Source organism: Pelobates fuscus, chromosome 5 (genome assembly GCF_036172605.1).
Source record: "Pelobates fuscus isolate aPelFus1 chromosome 5, aPelFus1.pri, whole genome shotgun sequence".
Classification (NCBI taxonomy): domain Eukaryota; kingdom Metazoa; phylum Chordata; class Amphibia; order Anura; family Pelobatidae; genus Pelobates; species Pelobates fuscus.
The window spans coordinates 337,976,225-337,996,070 of NC_086321.1; the positions used below are offsets into that span (position 1 = coordinate 337,976,225).

General features: G+C 39.2%; 1 protein-coding gene across 3 annotated transcripts in view; it reads right to left on the reverse strand.

Moving 5' to 3' along the window:
- Nucleotides 1-8,610: 8,610 nt before the first annotated feature.
- RBM39 (RNA binding motif protein 39) overlaps nucleotides 8,611-19,846 on the reverse strand; it is a 134,727-nt gene continuing 123,491 nt past the window's right edge. For all 3 annotated transcript variants that reach the window (XM_063455764.1, XM_063455763.1, XM_063455762.1), the window contains 15 exons: nucleotides 19,411-19,460; nucleotides 18,234-18,428; nucleotides 17,275-17,340; nucleotides 17,138-17,188; nucleotides 15,238-15,355; nucleotides 13,882-14,034; nucleotides 13,311-13,448; nucleotides 12,883-12,948; nucleotides 12,604-12,808; nucleotides 12,360-12,437; nucleotides 11,159-11,191; nucleotides 10,647-10,773; nucleotides 10,050-10,155; nucleotides 9,551-9,629; nucleotides 8,611-9,465 (listed from right to left, as the gene is read on the reverse strand). In XM_063455764.1, coding sequence (XP_063311834.1) covers nucleotides 9,365-9,465; nucleotides 9,551-9,629; nucleotides 10,050-10,155; nucleotides 10,647-10,773; nucleotides 11,159-11,191; nucleotides 12,360-12,437; nucleotides 12,604-12,808; nucleotides 12,883-12,948; nucleotides 13,311-13,448; nucleotides 13,882-14,034; nucleotides 15,238-15,355; nucleotides 17,138-17,188; nucleotides 17,275-17,340; nucleotides 18,234-18,428; nucleotides 19,411-19,460 — 1,566 coding nt within the window. In that variant the 3' untranslated portion in view covers nucleotides 8,611-9,364. The remainder of the gene's footprint in view (nucleotides 9,466-9,550; nucleotides 9,630-10,049; nucleotides 10,156-10,646; nucleotides 10,774-11,158; nucleotides 11,192-12,359; nucleotides 12,438-12,603; nucleotides 12,809-12,882; nucleotides 12,949-13,310; nucleotides 13,449-13,881; nucleotides 14,035-15,237; nucleotides 15,356-17,137; nucleotides 17,189-17,274; nucleotides 17,341-18,233; nucleotides 18,429-19,410; nucleotides 19,461-19,846) is intronic.

The following is a 19,846-nucleotide window of genomic DNA, read 5'->3' on the forward strand; positions in this document are numbered from 1 at the left end:
TTGTGGACGGCTCAAGATATGCTGATGAAGAAGGAAGATATCATACAGGATATGCCGTAACCACAACAGACGAAGTTATCAAATCATCATCTTTACCGCCAGCAATGTCTGCGCAAGAAGCCGAATTACAGGCTCTGACTTCAGCATGCAAAATTTCCGAAGGAAAACGTGCCAACATCTATACAGATTCAAGATATGCTCTGGGTGTGGCACATGACTTCGGCCTAATTTGGAAGACAAGAGGATTTCTTACCACCGCCGGTACACCAGTCAAACATAGTACTGCAATTAAGGAGCTAATGGATGCCCTCCTACTCCCTGAAGAAGTGGCCGTTTTGAAGGTAAAGGCCCATGGGAAATTGGATACAGATGAAGCAAAGGGCAACCATTTGGCTGATCAGGCTGCTAAGCTAGCAGCCAGGGATCTGCAGGAAGTGGATGAAGAAGTGTCCGGACAAGAAGAACAAGAAGAAGAAGTCCCTATTTTTGCTCTGCAAACTCTTCCTACTGATTTGCGAATTTTGCGAGAACAGCAAGCTGCAGTCACTCCTGAAGAAACCAAAAAATGGAAAAATAAAGGAGCTGTCCAAAAGGACGGAGTATATTACAACAACTTCAAATTTTGCCTTCCAAAAAATTTATATCCAGCAGTTGTCCAATGGGCACATGGGCCTGCACACCTGTCAAAAGAATTGATGGCCGCCCTCATACAGAAGTATTATGAAGCACCCGGAATCACAACATTGATCAACAGCTTCTGTAAGGCCTGTGTTATTTGTGCAAAATGCAATCCAGGAAGACCAATCAAGGTGCCTGCAAAACACCTGGCAAAGCCCATGTACCCCTTCCAGCGAATCCAAATTGACCACATCCAAATGCCCAAGAGTGGGCCCCATGAATATGCACTAGTCATAGTGGACATGTTCTCAGGATGGCCAGAGGCCTACCCAGTGGCCAATATCACTGCAAAAACAACCGCAAGACGCCTACTTACAGAAATAGTATGTAGGTTTGGACTCCCAGAAGTCATTGAAAGTGATCAAGGCCCAGCCTTTACAGCAACAGTGACTAAAGAAATTTGGACTGCTCTAGGGGTGACCCTAGCCTTCCACACCCCTTACCACCCACAAAGTAGTGGTAAAGTAGAGCGCATGAATGGCACTCTAAAAGCCAGAATGTTAAAAATGTCACAAGAAACAAAGATGCCCTGGCCAGAAAGCCTGTCAATAGCTTTATTCAGTGTTAGGCACACACCTAGAGGGAAGCATTCACTGTCCCCATATGAGATTCTATTTGGGACAGCACCCAGACTAGGTTGTTATTATCCGCAGCAGTTACAGCTCCAATCAGATGTTTTAGTAGATTATGTAACTGAACTTGCAAGTGCCTTAAACAAAATACATGCCCAAGTTTTCTCTTCAATTCCAGATCCCGAATTGGATACAGGTGCCCATAACCTGCTCCCCGGAGATTGGGTTCTGGTCAAGAAGTTTGTGCGGAAAAATACCCTGGAACCAAGATTTGACGGTCCATTCCAAGTTCTCCTGATTACCGCAACTTCCGTCAAACTGGCCGGTAGGCCAAATTGGATCCACGCTTCCCACTGCAAGAAATCTCCTGCCCCAGAGGAAGCAGATACCGCACAAGCATGTACCTCTGGCACATCTTCTCCTTAATCAGCCTCATAAAGGCCCAACAAGTAGCCATCACCAAAGATATTAGTGGGTATACCTTCTGGTACAATTCATCATGCACCCATGTGGCTACTTACACCTTTGACTATTGTGATATTGTAGAATGCCCGTTCCCCACATCACAAATCCAGAGTATTTACAGAGATATCCCTCATTCAAAAGATCCATATGTTTGTGTAGTTGACAAGCAATGGGGGCACAATTGTAATCATTGGGGGGCGGCGGGATGGAATGCCGGGCCTGCCTGGGGTTACAAGCCAAAAAGTGCCTTATCTAAAGTAGATGATCAAGGTAGATCCCTTCTCCAGAGAATGACTTTAAGAAAGCCTGGGGGGGGTACACCAATGAAATTAATCCTTAACATTGAGCATCCAAGCCCAACGGATGCAGACCAGTATGTGATGGGAATGTATTGGAAAAAGGGTTCCTACCGTAAATTAGGGCATTTCTTCTTAAAAGATATGTGCAACTCTTCTGAGTGGCAAGGGGCCACCCACATGGTCCCTAACCCATTAAAACCTCACATCCAGACCTTTCAAGACATGATGGCCATTGCTAACCCCACCTTTGAAGATACCATGGCCGCTGAAACAGGTTTTAATGATGTAAATCTATGGTTAGAATGGATGAAATATAATGCCAATAAGCATAATAAGACTGCATGCTATGTGTGTGGTGGTGCCCGGCCTCACCTGGGCACTGTACCTCTAATCCTGCCAGTAGATATAGAGGAATGTGTTTTAAGCCTTTTTGCCTATCACTATGATTTTAACAGGTCCATATGTATTGCATGGACAAAGGAGTATCCTCTCCTAACCAAGGATGTCAAACCCCCAGATGGTATTACCGTGTATAAAGGTAATTACACTTGTTATGCTAATTATGATGGAATTGGTAAATTCTTGGGTAACTTCTCTAAGGGGTATTGTGCTACCTACAGGAGTGTCTCTATGAACTTGTTGCAGTTTCACACCAGGTCATTAGGGGATATCTACTGGTTGTGTGGGGATTTACAGCTAAGATCCAGAATGGACAAGGAGTGGTGGGGGGAGTGTACTTTGGCTAAAGCTATTATGCCTATACATATCATCTCTGACACACACCTCAACACCCATGAGTCCAGACACACTAAGGTTAAGCGTGATGCCCCAGTAAAAGGAAGTTTTGATCCTCATGTCTATATTGATGCCATTGGGGTGCCTAGGGGGGTGCCCAATGAATTTAAAGCAAGAGATGAAGTTGCTGCAGGATTTGAATCACTTTTTGCCATAGTTACCACAAACAAGAATTTAAATTGGATAAATTACATTTATTATAATCAACAGCGTTTTGTTAATTATACCAGAGACGCCCTCCAGGGATTGGCCGAACAATTGCAGGCCACATCCCAAATGGCTTTCCAGAATAGAATGGCCCTAGATATGATCTTAGCCGAAAAAGGAGGAGTTTGTAAAATTTTGCCCGACACCTTGACATGTTGTACCTATATCCCAGAAAACACAGGCCCTAATGGTAAAGTTACATTAGCCATAGAGAAATTAAATGACCTGTCTATAGAGTTGAAAAGGAATTCTGGGATACAAGATCCCTGGGAAAGATGGTTTGGCTGGATGACGGGATGGCAAAAGGCTTTAATGCATATTGGTATGGCTATACTAATTTTTCTTTTTCTCTTTGCTCTTCTCTTTTGTTGTATTCTCCCATGTCTGAGAAAATCCCTCCTGAAGACTGTTGACCAAGCGGCACCCACTTTCGCCCATCTTGAAGTTGATGACCAAGATTTCCAAGACATCAACTCACCCTGTCTGCCGCTGCAAACAATCCCTTTTGTTGATAAAGTGCAGGAATTCTAGGAAGGGACTAGCTCAGGGACAGCATCTGTCAGTGAATGGTAAAGGCCCCATGTGGAGAAGTGGTGGGTTAGCTGCCATGGGATACCCTTGGGTGTGAAGTGTTCGAGAGCCATACTGACGGATGAGTTAGCCTATTAGGGTCAGATCTAGGGACAGCCTTGCACTTTGCATTAACACCTAGCTAGCGGCCACGGGGTTTCTGTGCCTTTGGGTTAACACGTCTTCCTGGTACTAACTTAATAAAGTTTTATCTCTTAGAATCTAACATTTCATAGGGGGGACTGATGTGGGATTATTTAAAAAACCTTATTGTATTTGTATTCAATTATTGCACTAACTCCATTTTAACCTTATACTGTGACAATCCTCCATTTTGTCCCCCTAACCTGACTTCTTCAATCCTCTATTTTGTCCTCATAACCTAACTTGTTTATTTTAAAATCACCTTACATGACAGAATTTCCCAGCACATCTAATACAATAGAACAAAGACTGTATTTTCTATAAAGATATGATTAACACAGGAATTGCTGACTTTTCCTTAGATTTGCAACAAAGTATAATTTGAAGGCCATGCGAACACAGTAGTAATGAAATGTTCTATTCATAAGAGACCTTGCACCTGGCCACGAGGCCTGAGATCACCGACCGTGTAAAATGACGCTCAAGACCCCTTGTCCCCCACCCGTGTCCAGAACAATCCCACCTCTTGGTGGGTGGACACGGGATTAACCACTTAGTCTTTTGAGCCAATTAATAATATTGATAGGTGGACACTAATCCCGACACTTGACAATTAATCCAATTAATGATGTTTATTTACTGATATTCTAATCAGCAATGATGACGTAAAATGTCTCTTAAAAGGACCTGCGTGTCCGCTTTTTAATCACTTGCCAATAAATTTTCTCGAAGTTATTTTAACCTGAACCTTGTGTGTCAGACTTAATTACTTCAGCGTATATACGCAATTTATTTTATTGATTTGGACAGGAACAGATAGACATTTAAACATTTTGGTTTACTGCAAAAAGTACCATAACAACTAGAGCTTCCAAATCACACACAGAAGAGAAAATAGCACAGTCAGTAAAAACGGGGGACAAAACTTTTTTTAGATACATAAATGAGAAAAGAAAAGTAAAACAAGGATTAGTTAGATTAAAAACAAAAGAAGGGGGGGGCGGAGCCTAGCATCCAGGCTGAGCGGACGTGCCAGGTCTAAGCTCCTGCATGAAACACTAGATTTCGGGGGTAAATACCCCAACACCTGGCACAAATCCACCCGAGAGGGGCATAGCCGTGTGGGGGACACCCGGGCACATCTTCGGATACCCAAATCAATAGGCTGCCTGCCCGGGAACCCTATCTACGAAAACCGGGGCCTACAGGACAGAGTGAAGGGGAGAGACGCCCACTCTCCTCTCCCCCTGCCTGCCACAAAACCATCTCAACCCTCGGATCTCCTACCCCCCTCCTGGACCGGCGGGGGATATCGCGGTCCTCGCTGTGTGCCAGGAGAGACACATTTCTATTGACTACCACGAAGCAGACGTGCTCCAGGGCCGGCGACGCACGAGGCATGCACACAATGGCGGCTGAGTACTCGCCACACCAGCGGTTCCATCCCCAAAAGCAAAGCACAGACAGCGGCACCAACCTCACAAGGCGCATTGACGAGCTGTTTGCCAAATTCTGGGAGAAACTGCAGCTCCGAGCTCAGACCGCAAAGGCAAGACAGCAACCCCCCAAGGAAGCAGGTGAGAGGGGCCACGTGCAGCCGCTGAAAAGGGGAACACCCTTAGGCAAGGCACCGGATCGCCCACAAACACTCACCCACCACAGCCATCCGACGACTCACCCCTCCAGCCTTACCGGCATCCAGAGTCCAGTGAGAAGACACGCTCCACGGGAAATCGGGGCCCGATACCGAGCCACAATCCCCCGCTGCTGGCAGCCACCGCCACTACCACTCGACGCCATAACAGACAGAAGAACCAGGAACGACAAGCACCTGCACAGTATCACAGACGTCTCCAGGCCCGACCTAAAAATTCAGCCACAAGGAGGACACGCTCCCGGTGGAACAAACTGCGACGGCACGGCTTTGGAAAGGCTGAACAGGGGCCTACCCTGTCGCATGCTGGGGTGGGGACCGAGCTCCCAGACCGAGATGCTGTGAGACGAGATGCACACGGACTTCTGCATCACCCTCTGGACCCCGTGCAGTGCAACACCATTTTGGGGGACAATATCGTACCAGCTACTGGCGTAGGCTAAGTGACTTATAACACACTACACGGTTACCTAGCTTGCTAGGAATATTAGGAGCACAACTGTTGAAACACCTCCATGTCTGACAAAGCGATCTCTTCACAAAGCTTTAGTTTACTTATGTGATGTATATAATGTACTAGCATCATTTAGAGCATTTAAAGCTAAGTTACTGTGCATACATTATAATTAAGTTAACATAGCTGACTTGTCAAGCACCAATCAATTTATTTCATTTACTGCTACTTTGACACACACGGCTTATAACTTGTGCCATAGTATATGTTTCCTGTTAACAGCCTAAACTAAGCAAGCGTAACTCACTCTAATGTGAGAGATAACAGCTAAGAACTAGCCAGTATTACTCACGCTAAATGTTTATATGACCTGTGACATCAACAGACTAACTAATATGCTGACTAAGCCTAATCATAGTTTAAACTTACTCTTCAAAGTAAATTACTTAAGCTGAGTCTTAACGTTGAACCACTAGTTACTTAAAAATGTGCAATTCTTCTTCATGCCATACTCATGTTATATTATGTCTCTGTATTCGCGCTTGAGACTGCTGTTGTGGCACTCCAAGCCCTGTTGTAATCAATTGCACGACAAAAAAAAAGAATAAAAAAAAAAAAGAAAAAAGAAAAAAAAAAAAAGGAAGGTATGTAGATGAGGATAAAGGTCTAGCTGACTGCCTCAATGAATATTTTTGTTCGGTATTTACAGATGAAAATGAAGGAAAGGGACCTCAGTTAAGAAAAAGGATAAATGAGTCATTTATTACACGTGAGTTTACAGAGGAAGAGGTTCTATTTCAACTGTCAAAAGTAAAGACAAATAAGTCAATGGGACCTGATGGAATACACCCAAAGCTATTAAAAGAGCTTAGTGGTGTACTAGCAAAACCATTAACAGATTTATTTAACCAATCATTGATAACAGGAGTAGTCCCAGAAGATTGGAAGTTAGCGAATGTTGTGCCCATTCACAAGAAAGGTAAAAGGGAGGAGTCGGGCAACTATAGGCCAGTAAGCCTTACTTCAGTAGTGGGGAAGTGATGGAAACCATGTTAAAGGATAGGATTGTTGAACATCTAAAAACACATGGATTTCAAGACCAGAGACAACATGGGTTTACTTCAGGGAGATCATGCCAAACTAATCTTATTGATTTTTTTGATTGGGTAACTAAAATTATAGATCAGGGTGGTGCAGTAGACATTGCTTACCTAGATTTCAGTAAGGCTTTTGACACTGTTGCACATAGAAGGCTTATCAATAAACTACAATCTTTGAGTTTGGATTCCAATATTGTTGAATGGGTAAGGCAGTGGCTGAGTGACAGGCTACAGAGAGTTGTAGTCAATGGAGTATATTCGAAGCTTGGGCTTGTCACCAGTGGGGTACCTCAGGGATCTGTACTTGGACCCATTCTCTTTAATATTTTTATTAGTGATATTGCAGAAGGTCTTGATGGTAAGGTGTGTCTTTTTGCGGATGATACTAAGATATGTAACAGGGTTGATGTTCCAGGAGGGATAAGCCAAATGGAAAATGATTTAGGTAAAACTAGAAAAATGGTCAGAGTTGTGGCAACTGACATTTAATGTGGATAAGTGCAAGATAATGCATCTTGGACGTAAAAACCCAAGGGTAGAGTACAAAATATTTGATATGAAATATTTGAGTCCTAACCTCAACATCTGAGGAAAGGGATTTAGGGGTGATTATTTCTGATGACTTAAAGGTAGGCAGACAATGTAATAGAGCAGCAGGAAATGCTAGCAGAATGCTTGGTTGTATAGGGAGAGGTATTAGCAGTAGAAAGAGGGAAGTGCTCATGCCATTGTACAGAACACTGGTGAGACCTCACTTGGAGTACTGTACACAGTACTGGAGACCCTATCTTCAGAAGGATATTGATACCTTAGAGAGAGTTCAAAGAAGGGCTACTAAACTGGTTCATGGATTGCAGGATAAAACTTACCAGGAAAGGTTAAAGGATCTTAACATGTATAGCTTGGAGGAAAGACGAGACAGGGGGGATATGATAGAAACATTTAAATACATAAAGGGAATCAACACAGTAAAGGAGGAGACTATATTTAAAAGAAGAAAAACTACCACAACAAGAGGACAGTCTTAAATTAGAGGGACAAAGGTTTAAAAATAATATCAGGAAGTATTGCTTTACTGAGAGGGTAGTGGATGCATGGAATAGCCTTCCAGCTGAAGTGGTAGAGGTTAACACAGTGAGGGAGTTTAAGCATGTGTGGGATAGGCATAAGGCTATCCTAACTATAAGATAAGGCCAGGGACTAATGAAAGTATTTAGAAAACTGGGCAGACTAGATGGGCCGAATGGTTCTTATCTGCCGTCACATTCTATGTTTCTATGTACGCCACTGACTCATGTTATTTCTGGTAAACATCAGTATTAACAAATCTAGTTCTGCAGGTTGTGAAATCAGTTTATATATTATACCTTGAATAGATACTGAATGTTTCAAGAGCATGCAAATGTGGTTATTTTCTCTATAATGGTTTTTGACGCTTCACAGAAGTCATTTGTGCAGGGGAAAGGAATATCTACCACCAATAAATTCCAAGGCATGTGTAGAAAACATTTAGTTGGAACAATTTTTATAAATAAATGCAGGTAAATAAAGTGAAAAGGGAAACTCACAAAGAAAAAATCTGCACATTATCCAAATGTAGTGAGCTTTGTAATAAAGCAGAGAATAGGCAAAGCCAGCACTACAACATTAAGAATGTAACCAAGACTACAAGTTTAAATTACCACCGTTTTCCAAAGAAATTTTATTTGAGATAGCATCTTTACAAAGATAGTTGAAATATGAAAGTTGTTTGATAGAAATATCAAGCTGTCTTTTCAAACACACCAAATAAAAAAAAATAACCAGAGCTCACAGAGCTTAAAAAGGAGCAAAAAAGATTATATGCAACCATCCAAAATGTCACTGCATTTCCCGGCCCGGCTGTGTTTAGAGTCTGGAAATACAGTTGAAAAATTTGTTTGGTACTTTACAGACACCATGACACTATGTACAAAAGAAACTGTGGTACATAACTGAACCTAAACACAATGCTTTAAAATTCTAATTCCAATTTATGCCTCAGTGCTCCCCATTCCCAAGGTTTAGATTAGTCTTTATACAAGTCCAAACACTCTGTAACAACTACTCCAACCGAGTTTTCTTTTTACAGATTCTTCAAATTCATTGTGGAGGGACATTAAAAATGAAATGACAATTAAACCCCTACAGTCCAGGGTGAGCATTTTTTTCTTTTTGACAGTAAGTTAGGACAGGGAATTATGTTTGAATGCTTTAAGCCAATATACTGCATTCAATCTTTATTTCGAGTATTATGTTACACAAAATGACAGTACACATTTCCTTTACACCTCAATCTAAATAAAATGACAAGTTGGACAATTTGCTCTCTCCAAAAAAAGGAAAAGAAAATAAAAGAAAAAAAAGAAAATAAAAAATGCTATGTACAAAATGGTTTTATGTGAAATTCATCGGCGAACAGGAAGCAGAAGCTGAGTTGATGTCATTGAATCAGGGAAAAGGCTGTGGTAGGTTGGGAGCGGAACATACGCAGCAGTAATCATCTTGCCTGTGAAAAAGGAAAAATACATTAAAACTGTATATTGAACTATATCACAATGAATGCAGGAAGGGTTGTGTTTCTTTTAACTCACCAGCAAACCACCTGCCATGAAGAGCGTTAACTGCTGCAATTGCAGACGCAATGGTTGGACATTTCACATAGACATTGCCCTGTTTAAAAAAAAAAAAAAAAAAAAGGGAAAGTTAAAAACAGACAGCAGCATCAGTCAAGGGAATTATCGGCATAGCTTCATAAAGAGTAGCATAGTTTTTGCCACCAAAATGTTATTCATCACTCAAATTTCGAATTTTCATAAACAAGTAGTCTTTCACCATTAACGTGCAATTTGCAGCTAAGTAAAATTTACCGTGTTAATTTCTGAAGCCTGAAAAAAAAAATGTGGAATTCTACACAATATACACTCTTACTTTCCCAACAAGTAATTGCCTGAAGCAAAAGAATCCAGCAACTTGTTATAGCACAAAAAAAACCATAACCATTTATGGACTAATTATTGCGCCTTTATTAACCGCTATTTTGCGTTGAATCAGTGTCTAAAATTACAATGGGGGGAGGAGCGCAAAACATACCTGCGGTGAATTCTTGTCTACATAAATGTGAACAACTCCTCCATGTTTGTTGCATTCTTCAATAACATCATCCTTAATCTCTGTGTCCCACCCGGGTTCGTCTTCTCTGTAAGCGTGGAACAAATGGAATAAAAACATGAATCATCAGAACCAGAGTAAAAAACCACTGCAGCTGTTGTGTAAGTACCTCCCTATGGTTTGCCAGATCACAGCATCATGGAACGTTGAGAAAGCACAAAACCGAAAAAAGTGCTACTTCTTGTCTACCCTTGGTCTAACTCTAGGCTAGTCATTAATGATCATGACGTAGCAAATACAGAACATGCAGCTCGGCTTATAGTTTCACCAGTTGCAAGGGAGCTTTAGTGTTTTAGCACGCCACCATGTAGTGACCGATTACGGCCCTGCCTGTGCTGTAGACATTACAACGTGCAAAATTTAAAATAATTTTAAGCTGAGAGGTGGGTAACTAATATAACTATACCTGTCTGCATTTGATATGCTTGGCAAGGATAATAGAAAAGGTCTTATCAGCTAGAGTAGCTAAATATTACATTTAATTTGCACCATAAATTATGGCTAAAAAGTTCTACTTACGTTTGAGGATTGAACATGTTTGACAGTTGAAAGCACTGGGTAGCAAGAGGCTGAGCAGCTGGTGCAGCTGGGAGAGTAGTTGCTGTTAATGAGATGGCAGCAGCGGATGCGGCAGCTGCAGCAAGTGCTGTAACAAATAAAAAATAAAATAAACTATTTAACTGCAACAAAAACAAGCCTAAAAAGGTTGTATATTAAAATTTCCTTTTCAAAAGGTGTAAAAGATTAGGAGAAGAAAAAAAAATAAAACACTAAATGGTCAATGCATTTTACCACAGCCCATCTATACACGGGCAGGGATATGCTTGCATTCACATGATGTACACCATCATTTAAAAAAAAAAAAAAAAAAGGAATAAAATGCTATATTTTTCTGGAGGTTGGTACTCTCAAAAATTATTTCAGTACCTTTTTTTCTGCTGTCATTTCATGGAAAACACTTTACACCACATCAATATGGTAAATTCATTAAAAATAAAAATATAAAATATATTCGTAGAAATAACACTCACCTTCACTTTGCTGTGAGATCCTAGATTGTAGCTCTAAATAGATTAAGGGAAGGTAAAAAAAAATAGATTTAAATGAACAGATTTTGACTGCACATTAATATTAGTTTGATGACTTATTTGCAAGATTAATGCCTGGTGTGATTTACCGCAGCTTTGTCATGGTCTGGGGTCTTATCATAAACTGCAAGGGCCCCCCGAAAGGAGATTGTTTCACTGGTAGTGGTGTGGCAAATGCTTGCGAAGTTTTAGAATATTTTTTGAGCGGGATGGAATTTCCTTGAAATTATAACAGTCAACGTTTGTGTTTTATTAAAGGGACACTAATCATAAAAACAACTTTAGCTCATTTAAGAAGTTTTGGTGCATAGATCATTTCCCTGCAGTGTTACTGCTCAATTATTTGCCATTTAGGAGTTAAATCACTTTATGTATGCACCCTAGTCACACCTCCCTTCATGTGACTTGCACATCTTTCCTAGCACTTCCTGTAAAGAGTCAGCTAATGTTTATACTTCATTGCAAATTCTATTAAAAAATATCCCCTGCACTGTTAATAGCTTGCTTGACTCCACAGAAGCATTCTGTGTAGGAGTAAAGTTACAATAAGAACTTTTAAAGTAAGTTACATCTAATTAAAAGAGAAACCATTTTTTTCATGCATGGTGTGTGTCACAGCCAGGGGAAGTGTGACTAGGGCTGCATGGACAGAAACAAAAGGGATTTAATGCCTAAATTGCAGAGATTTGAGCAGTGAGACTGCAGGATCATGATCTATACACTATAACTGCTTCACTTAAGCTACAGTTGTTTTGGAGACTATAGTGTCCCTTTAAGTTTTAATATTTATTACAAAATGTAAGTGAAATCAAAAGTTGCATTTTATTACAGAACTGCATGCGATCAACCCAAGCTATAATCAAAATAAATAAAAAGTAAGAATAATAGTAACTCCTGCACTTTATAGCAGATTAGAGTAGTTTCAGAATAGATTATTGGGCACCTTCAGACTTGTAGAAACCTTTGCACAAGTATCAGCTTTAAAACTAAGTAACTGACTTAAAACTAGAAGAAAATGGCAGCAATTTCATGGTATATAATAAGGACATTTAGTGTTTTGAAAATTCGATATAATCAATGTTGTGCCCCACTCTCCCCATATAATTCAAAGACAAGCAAAATTTGACAAACAAGCAGACTTTACCTGCTACAGCTCCAAACGCTAAAGACCCACTCATTTGCAGGGCTTGTTGTGCTGCTGGAGGGATCTGCAAACCTGTACCTGTTAAATTAGAATTATGCCAATAATTAAGTTTATTTTCATTACTATAAAAACTAAAAAAAAAAATATCACATTTATACATAGAATATTTTAAGGTGCTTAAAAAGGCAATATGTTTATGAGCCACAATAAAAATGTATACAGTATGTTCTCTAAAGCCTCATACCTTCAGCAAGTCTTGCCATTAACTGAAGTCTACCAGTAGTTCCCAGATCAATGCCAGTCCTCTCCAATTCATCACTGTCCAGAAACGAGCTGGCATTGGATGCGTCTGTCCGTTCGGTTACATGGCCGACCTTCATTGGTCTTCCAGCCAGTTCAAAGCCATTTAACTGCTCTAAGGCTTTTTTGGCACATTCAGAATCTGAAAACTAGAGAAACAATGATTAGCAACTACACAGGCACTCAAATAGTGGAGATAAAACTACATAATTCACTGACTTACAGTAATAAATCCATAACCTTTGGATCGGCCAGTCTCACTGTCCATCATAAGCTGGATACTTTCAATCTGAAAGGAGAAAAATTACCAATTTAGCAATATGACATGGCATTAAATATCCATGGAGCTATACTGAAATCATGCTCTAGAAAGTCAAGAAAGCAGAGTTATGTACCTTGCACCAAACCATTGGGATTCATGCTATTCGATTGTAACACAAGAAATGCAGTTCACTATAGAGTAACAATGCTATATACTGTGGGCAGTTTTATTTTGTGGATTATCTATATTGAATTCCAGGGTCTCCACCCCTTTTCAGATTGTTAAAATACACAGGAAAAAGGCACGTCTTTACCCATGGGATTAAAGGCTAGGTTGAAAGATAGTTTGGAAAAAAATAAACTGGCTTAATTTCTCCACCAGGTACGCACCCTGCCAAATGGTTCAAATATTCCACGCAGCATATCTTCTGTGATGTTAAAGTGCAGAGATCCAACATAGAGCCTCATTGGTCCAGCTGTGCCTTTCTGAAGATTATTGGCCATAGCAGCTGCTCTGTTTTTCTCTGCCTGCAAAAGAAATGTAAATACGTTGACAACCACTGTAAATATTTGCCAAGACAAGTCACCATTGCATTCGTTCAAGCGTATATAAATTGAAAATGGGGATAAGGGCCTAGTACTGACTGGTAATGGTACCCTATTGGAAAGGGTCACAGCATACAAGTATTGAGAGATTGTAACTGCAAACCACAATACAGACTAAGTTCTTTGAATTGGATAAGAAAATTTACAAAAAACAATGCGAGCCACCAGAATCTTGTAGCGGTTGGGGTCTGTTGCTTCAGCTAGCATGGTGGTATGGGGTTTAGAGGATGTAAGGAATAGAGATTTGTATTTCTTACACTATGGAATCCCTTTAAACACATCTGACACAAAAAAGGAAAACCTTTAAATTACAAAAAGGGCAAATGCTAGAGTTGTACATGCACTCTTTTCATACCTGAGATGCTTGCACTATGATTGGGACACCCAACACTCTTTGCCCAGTTAGTCCAATTGCCAGAGGCACGGAGCTCACATCCACAAATTCGACATAAGCAATGCCTTTAGAGCGTCTGGAATTTCTGTCTGAAATCATTCTCACATCACGGACCTAAGAGGAAAACAACATTTTAGAAATTAAGATCAAACATGTTTAGCATGTTTTGAGAGGTTAGTGGAGGTTTTACCTGCATTTTACTGACTGTCTAATTATGCTCATGCATCAGATTCAACAAACTTAAAACAAACTCCAATTCCACAAGGTATTTTAGAGAATACATAAAAAGATGCACTGCTTTCAAATTTCTGCTGCAGATCCACTGGCAAGTAGAGAGTACACTATTTTAGGGCCCTCTCTTTCGAGTATTGCATTATAATGGTACAAGGAGGGTTCCTTTAACATGCTGAGGATTGAGCACCCACCAACCCCTTTTCTCTGTGCGTTTGTGTACTGTGACTGATTTTCACAATGTCAGCATAAACATATTTCACAGTCTGGATACTTACATATTAGTGCATCCTTGGATGTACGTTAACTAGCTCAATATAACTCAAACTTCAGAAGTACGCCGTCTACGAGCAGTGGTAATATGACAAAGTTTGGAAGGCCACTTGAGGTCTCTACCATGTTTCCAATGTTGCTTAATGTGCTATTAATTCTCATTTCATTTTCAGTTGGACATTCTCCAGATTTGTACCTCTACTGGTTGTCTATCCTCACATGTACAACCACCTGTTTATTTAGACATGCCCACTTGAGTAAAATTTTGAGGGTATTATCTACCCCACCACATTTCATTTGTATATACCTGATCGACACTCCATGGTGTGGGAGTTAACGTATGGAGCCAACTTGTCAGGCACCACCTTTTCAGTTTAGCTTCTAAATTGCAAATTCCCCCCCCCCCCCCCAAAAAAAAACCCTCTTGCTCCACTTCAAGTCTGATGTATAATGTTCTGTTATTTATCTGTCAGGTGTATTGTGCTTATGACATTTTTACATGCTGTCTCACTCATTAGGATATACAAAAATAAATTTAAAAAGGCAGTATATATTGTCTAACTTGACCATGCTGTCGTGGCATCGCAAGTGCTTATGTTAATGCTTTGATGCACAGAAAAATAATTAAAAAAAAAAAAAAAAGGCAGTATAATTGGCACATCAACCAATGGAGCCATTTCGTTGGTAAAACGTAATGGTGATGCATTATGAAAGAATTTGTCACAGGAGAAATAAAAAAAAAAAAACACTACTATATCATAGCCAATACTTTATGGAAAGTCACACATTGAAATTATGAACTCGAACAGTTACCTTGCCAACAGTAGAGAAAAACTCCTCCAGGTCTCTAGGCCGAATCCTTGCTGCAAGTTGCATACAGAAAACTGTACGAGCATCTCTTTCTTCAGGTGTTAAATTATCTATTGGCTCCCTGAAAATTAAACAAATTATTTTATTTACAAATATCAAACAAGGAATGTTTAACAATTCACAAAAGGAACGTTACACACGTAAGACCTAAATTGTAAACAGACATACGCAGCAGATAAGTTGTGATTTCCACCTACAAAAAACCAGTTGCTACAGGTGTGCATGCTTGTGAGTAGCAAACAAGTTATATTTGCAGTGTGTAGAGAGAAGAGCCTGAATGTGTGGTCTTGCAAGTTTGACTGCATTGGGCTGGGATCTGTGTGTTTGTAAATCTAGAAAAAAAATATATATTTTACAGACATTTGCATGTTATATTTTACAGACTAATGCTCACCTGACGTTCTACAGCACGGCAGTTTCAGTTATGGGTATAGCAAGGATTATGAGTTACATATCAAGTGTCAGCCAACAGCTAAACTGCAACACCCACTCAAAAGGGAACACACACTGCACAATAGTAGAAAAGAGTAGACTTATAGGGGGAGGACTATAATAAGTCCAAGACTGTATAACTAAACATTGCACCCACACTTGTGTCTGAAATCGTATTGTACTTTTTACAGGGCTGGGCGACTGTCCTTTAAAATGTCAAACTTTACTTGTGATTTTATGTATCTTCATCTCCAATGTCAAAGGCTTAACTTCTATAGTCACAGTGAAAATCTAGTTTTAAAAAGGAGTCCTGCAAGCACTCTGGATTAGAGGCTCTATTATTGCCAACTCCAATCAACAAATGGTTTTAAATTGTGAAAAGGGTCATATTCTCTGCAGCTTATGCCTCCTAATCAACAGTTACATCATCATATTTCATAGTTTGAGCTCACCAAACCCTTCCGAAGGATAAGAAGGATAAACTTCCTCATTAGGAAATGAGGAGCTAGGCTTTAGGGAATACTTATTGCCAAACAGCCTTAAAATGGACCCCCACAAACAACAAATTTTTGCATTCAGCATTAAACAGTTTTTCATATTTTTATGTTTCAATGCTAAATTAGAGTCTCCAGCAGCCCCTCCTCGCTGTGCTGCTCCGGCGAATGAGGAAGTACTAGCATGAGCAGCAATGATTTGCTGAGAGTCAGCTGTCTGTTTTCGAGAGACATTGCCAGGAGATTTCAAACATCACAACCAATTCAAAGAGATGAAATGATTATAGTGAGTACAGTGTTCCTTTAAGTGTATACTGCAGATTATCTATTAATCTTTCACAATAATATAGGGAAAGACTGGTCTTTACTAGCCTCTTGTTTGTTTTTTTTGTTTTTTTTACACCCCTCCCTCCTCCAAAAGCCCATTTGCTTATTTTGCTAATTGTACACACCAATGCTGGGCACAAGCAGACTTTGAACCAATGCATCTAACAAAATGCTGCTACAAATAAATTATTAACTAAGTCTACAGTCAGCATTAAAAAAAATTAAAAAAAATATTCTTTAAAACATCCAGTGTGAGAACGTTGCCTTTCAAATCTTATATTTCTAGTTTAGGTTACCATAACACCCAAAACAGCCCACACTAGTGTAGAATAAAAAATTAGTACTGCGCATGCAATTTTGCTCCCACATGCATGTTTGAAAATGTTGTTCCTCTTTTTTTTTTTTAACCCCTTAAGGACCAAAATTCTGGAATAAAAGGGAATCATGATATGTCACACATGTCATGTGTCCTTAAGGGGTTAAACAACTATTCAGCTGAAGCAGATGCATGCAGCAAAGCTTTCTAAGGTGATTGATTAAAATGAATTCACGCAGAGAAGAACTGCCTACATCTACATAAAAGCTCATACCTGACAGGACTTTTTTCTTTCTTTTGTGGACTTCTACTCTTTGAACGCCGCCTAGATTAAAAGAAAATAAAAGCATGTAAACACAAAGCTGGATTTATTTACAATAACTAGTATGAAATGAGATTAGATTTACAAACCTTATTTTTACACTGTGTGGTACTCCAATCTTGCCACGCATAGAGCTGCCAAATTTTGGCCCAGAACTTAAAAAGAAAGAAAAAAGTGTGTAAATTTACACATTTTATGTAAACATAAGCAGTTACAAGATTTTTTTGTTATATATTGAGCAAGTCACAAAATAACCTGCTCACCCATACAAATTCTGCATTATTTTTAGCATAGGGTATGTGCAAATACTGCAACATGGAAAACTGAAGTGTTTAATGGATAACACATTGCATACTCACAGAATGTATGCAACCATAAAATATGTTTGAGAGAAAAAAAAAATATAATCTCCTACATGACCTTATTGACAACTACTCACCACACACTTACTTTAAAACACTACCTTTAATCCTATAAAAAAAAAGATAATCATGAAGCTAAAAACAGTGCAGTCTATCAAAAAAATGGTTTAAGATAATTCGTCAAACAAGAAGAAAGTACAGGTCATTCATTCCAATTACGCGTTGGGGGCACACCAGAAGCTCAAAGATTTTTTTTTTTACAAACAGCAAATTAGCTCCCGTTTAAATCAAAGCGGAGGTATATTTTGTGACATGACCGCCTTATTTACAGTTATGGCAGGATGTAAGGTTGCGTATTGTTCTTTTGGCATCAGCAATTGTCACCAATAGATGCTCATTAAATTGTCACTGTGTTCCAAAGTTGCTGTGTCTCACTTTAGTCCGGCTTATGGTTTCATCTACATAATTTGAGCATGTGAGCAGATCGCAAGTACCTGTAATAGCATATTAGCTTATGACAAAATTTGTTTATTAAAATAACATCCTCACTGTAAGTTAGGCAATTACTTGTCAAAAATATGAATTATGCACTAATCAATTGGTTATACAACAAGTTCAGCTAAAACTCAATAATGTTACATAATATCAGAAATATGCAAGCAGGGTTTTAATGTGAATATACATACTAAGGGCTTCTGTAGTGTCCTCTGAACCTGCGTTCCCTACTTCTTGACCGGCTCTTTTTTCGCTCTTTGCTGCGGCTGCGTTTCCTTTCACGACTTTTACTAGATTTTCTTTCCCGATCTTTGCTGCGTTTACGTTCCTTACTCCGACTTCTTTTTCTCTCTCGACTGCGGCTTCTGCTTTTACTCTTTTTTTTCCTTTAAAATGAAACAGTTATTGTAAAATCCGTAGGGTCTCACTGTCTCATCTTTAAGAAATATAAACATACCCGCTACAATGAAACATATATACTTAAGCTAGTTTGACGTGATAGAGCCACTTTCTCCTATTGTTTTCTCTTCCTCTTTCAGAATGTTAATTTCTTCATCTCTGCTCTGTTTTGCTTTAAAAAATTTAAGACAAAGGCCTAATTTGTTTTGTGTATTTTACCTACGCTTGACAATTGTAGGCAATTAAGGCAAGTTCCACTTCCTTTGTGGTTAACAAAGGGTGACTCTTGCTGTAAACATTTGTCAATTGTGCAAAGCATAGAAAAAAAATACATAAGCCAAAAAGTAGTCCGTTGGTAATATTTTAAAGAGAAATAGATAGGAGAAAGATACCTTGGAGAAGACTAACTTAAAATGGAATAGCCTGCCTACCTCCATCAGACTCTCCCCTAGTCTTGCATCTTTTAAGAAGTGCCTTAAAACCCATCTCTTTAGGAAAGCTTATGGTCTCCCAGAGTAACCTCTACCTCACATACCTGTCTCTTGCCCTCTCCTAAAGGGCAACCCACCTTATTCCTGCCCTAGTGTGTTTTACACCCCACCTCCTATAGAATGTAAGCTCAATTGAGTAGGGTCCTCTTCAACCTATTGTTCCCGTAAGTTCTTTGTAATTGTCCTATTTATAGTTAAATCCCTCTCATAATATTATAAAGCGCTACGGAATCTATATAAATGGCGATGATTAAAAAACAAAAAAAAAAACAGAACAACCCAATACTGATGCATGTTCGTGGAGAAAATGGCGTATACGGACACCATGCATATGAATGCATGAAGTAGGCACGACTTTGTTAGTAGGATTATTCCTACTAAATTTTAGTCAGATATTCTAAGATAAAGACACCCAAAACTTTATAATCTACTAATAAGGTAATCAATGGCAGTGTCCAAACTGAGAAGTTTTACTTACTTCTTGCTGCGTTCTTCATGTCCATTGGCACTGTTCACTTTGTTCTCATCCTAAGCAGGGTTGATAGAAGAACATCATGAGGACGAGGTGGAAATAGTTCAAGAGGGCAAAGGGTAAAGGGAATTGGAATGAGAGAATAAAAAAAGAATTTAATGTCTAGCTAACATAACTAGTGTGGAAAGCTACAAAGAAATACAGGGGACTTAAAAAAAAATGTAATTAAAAAAAGGATATATATATATAAAAAGTTTTTTAAAAGTGCTTCACTATCATGTAAAGTCATCTATAAAAATGTAAAAAGTTAACTAGCACAAATTGATTTAGAAGCTTGTAAATTATCAGATCAATTAGTTCTGGCTTCCTGTGACTCGCTGAGTGGTGAAATGCTGGAAATTATTTACATGTGAAAAAGTAGTATTGAGATAAAGCTTTAATC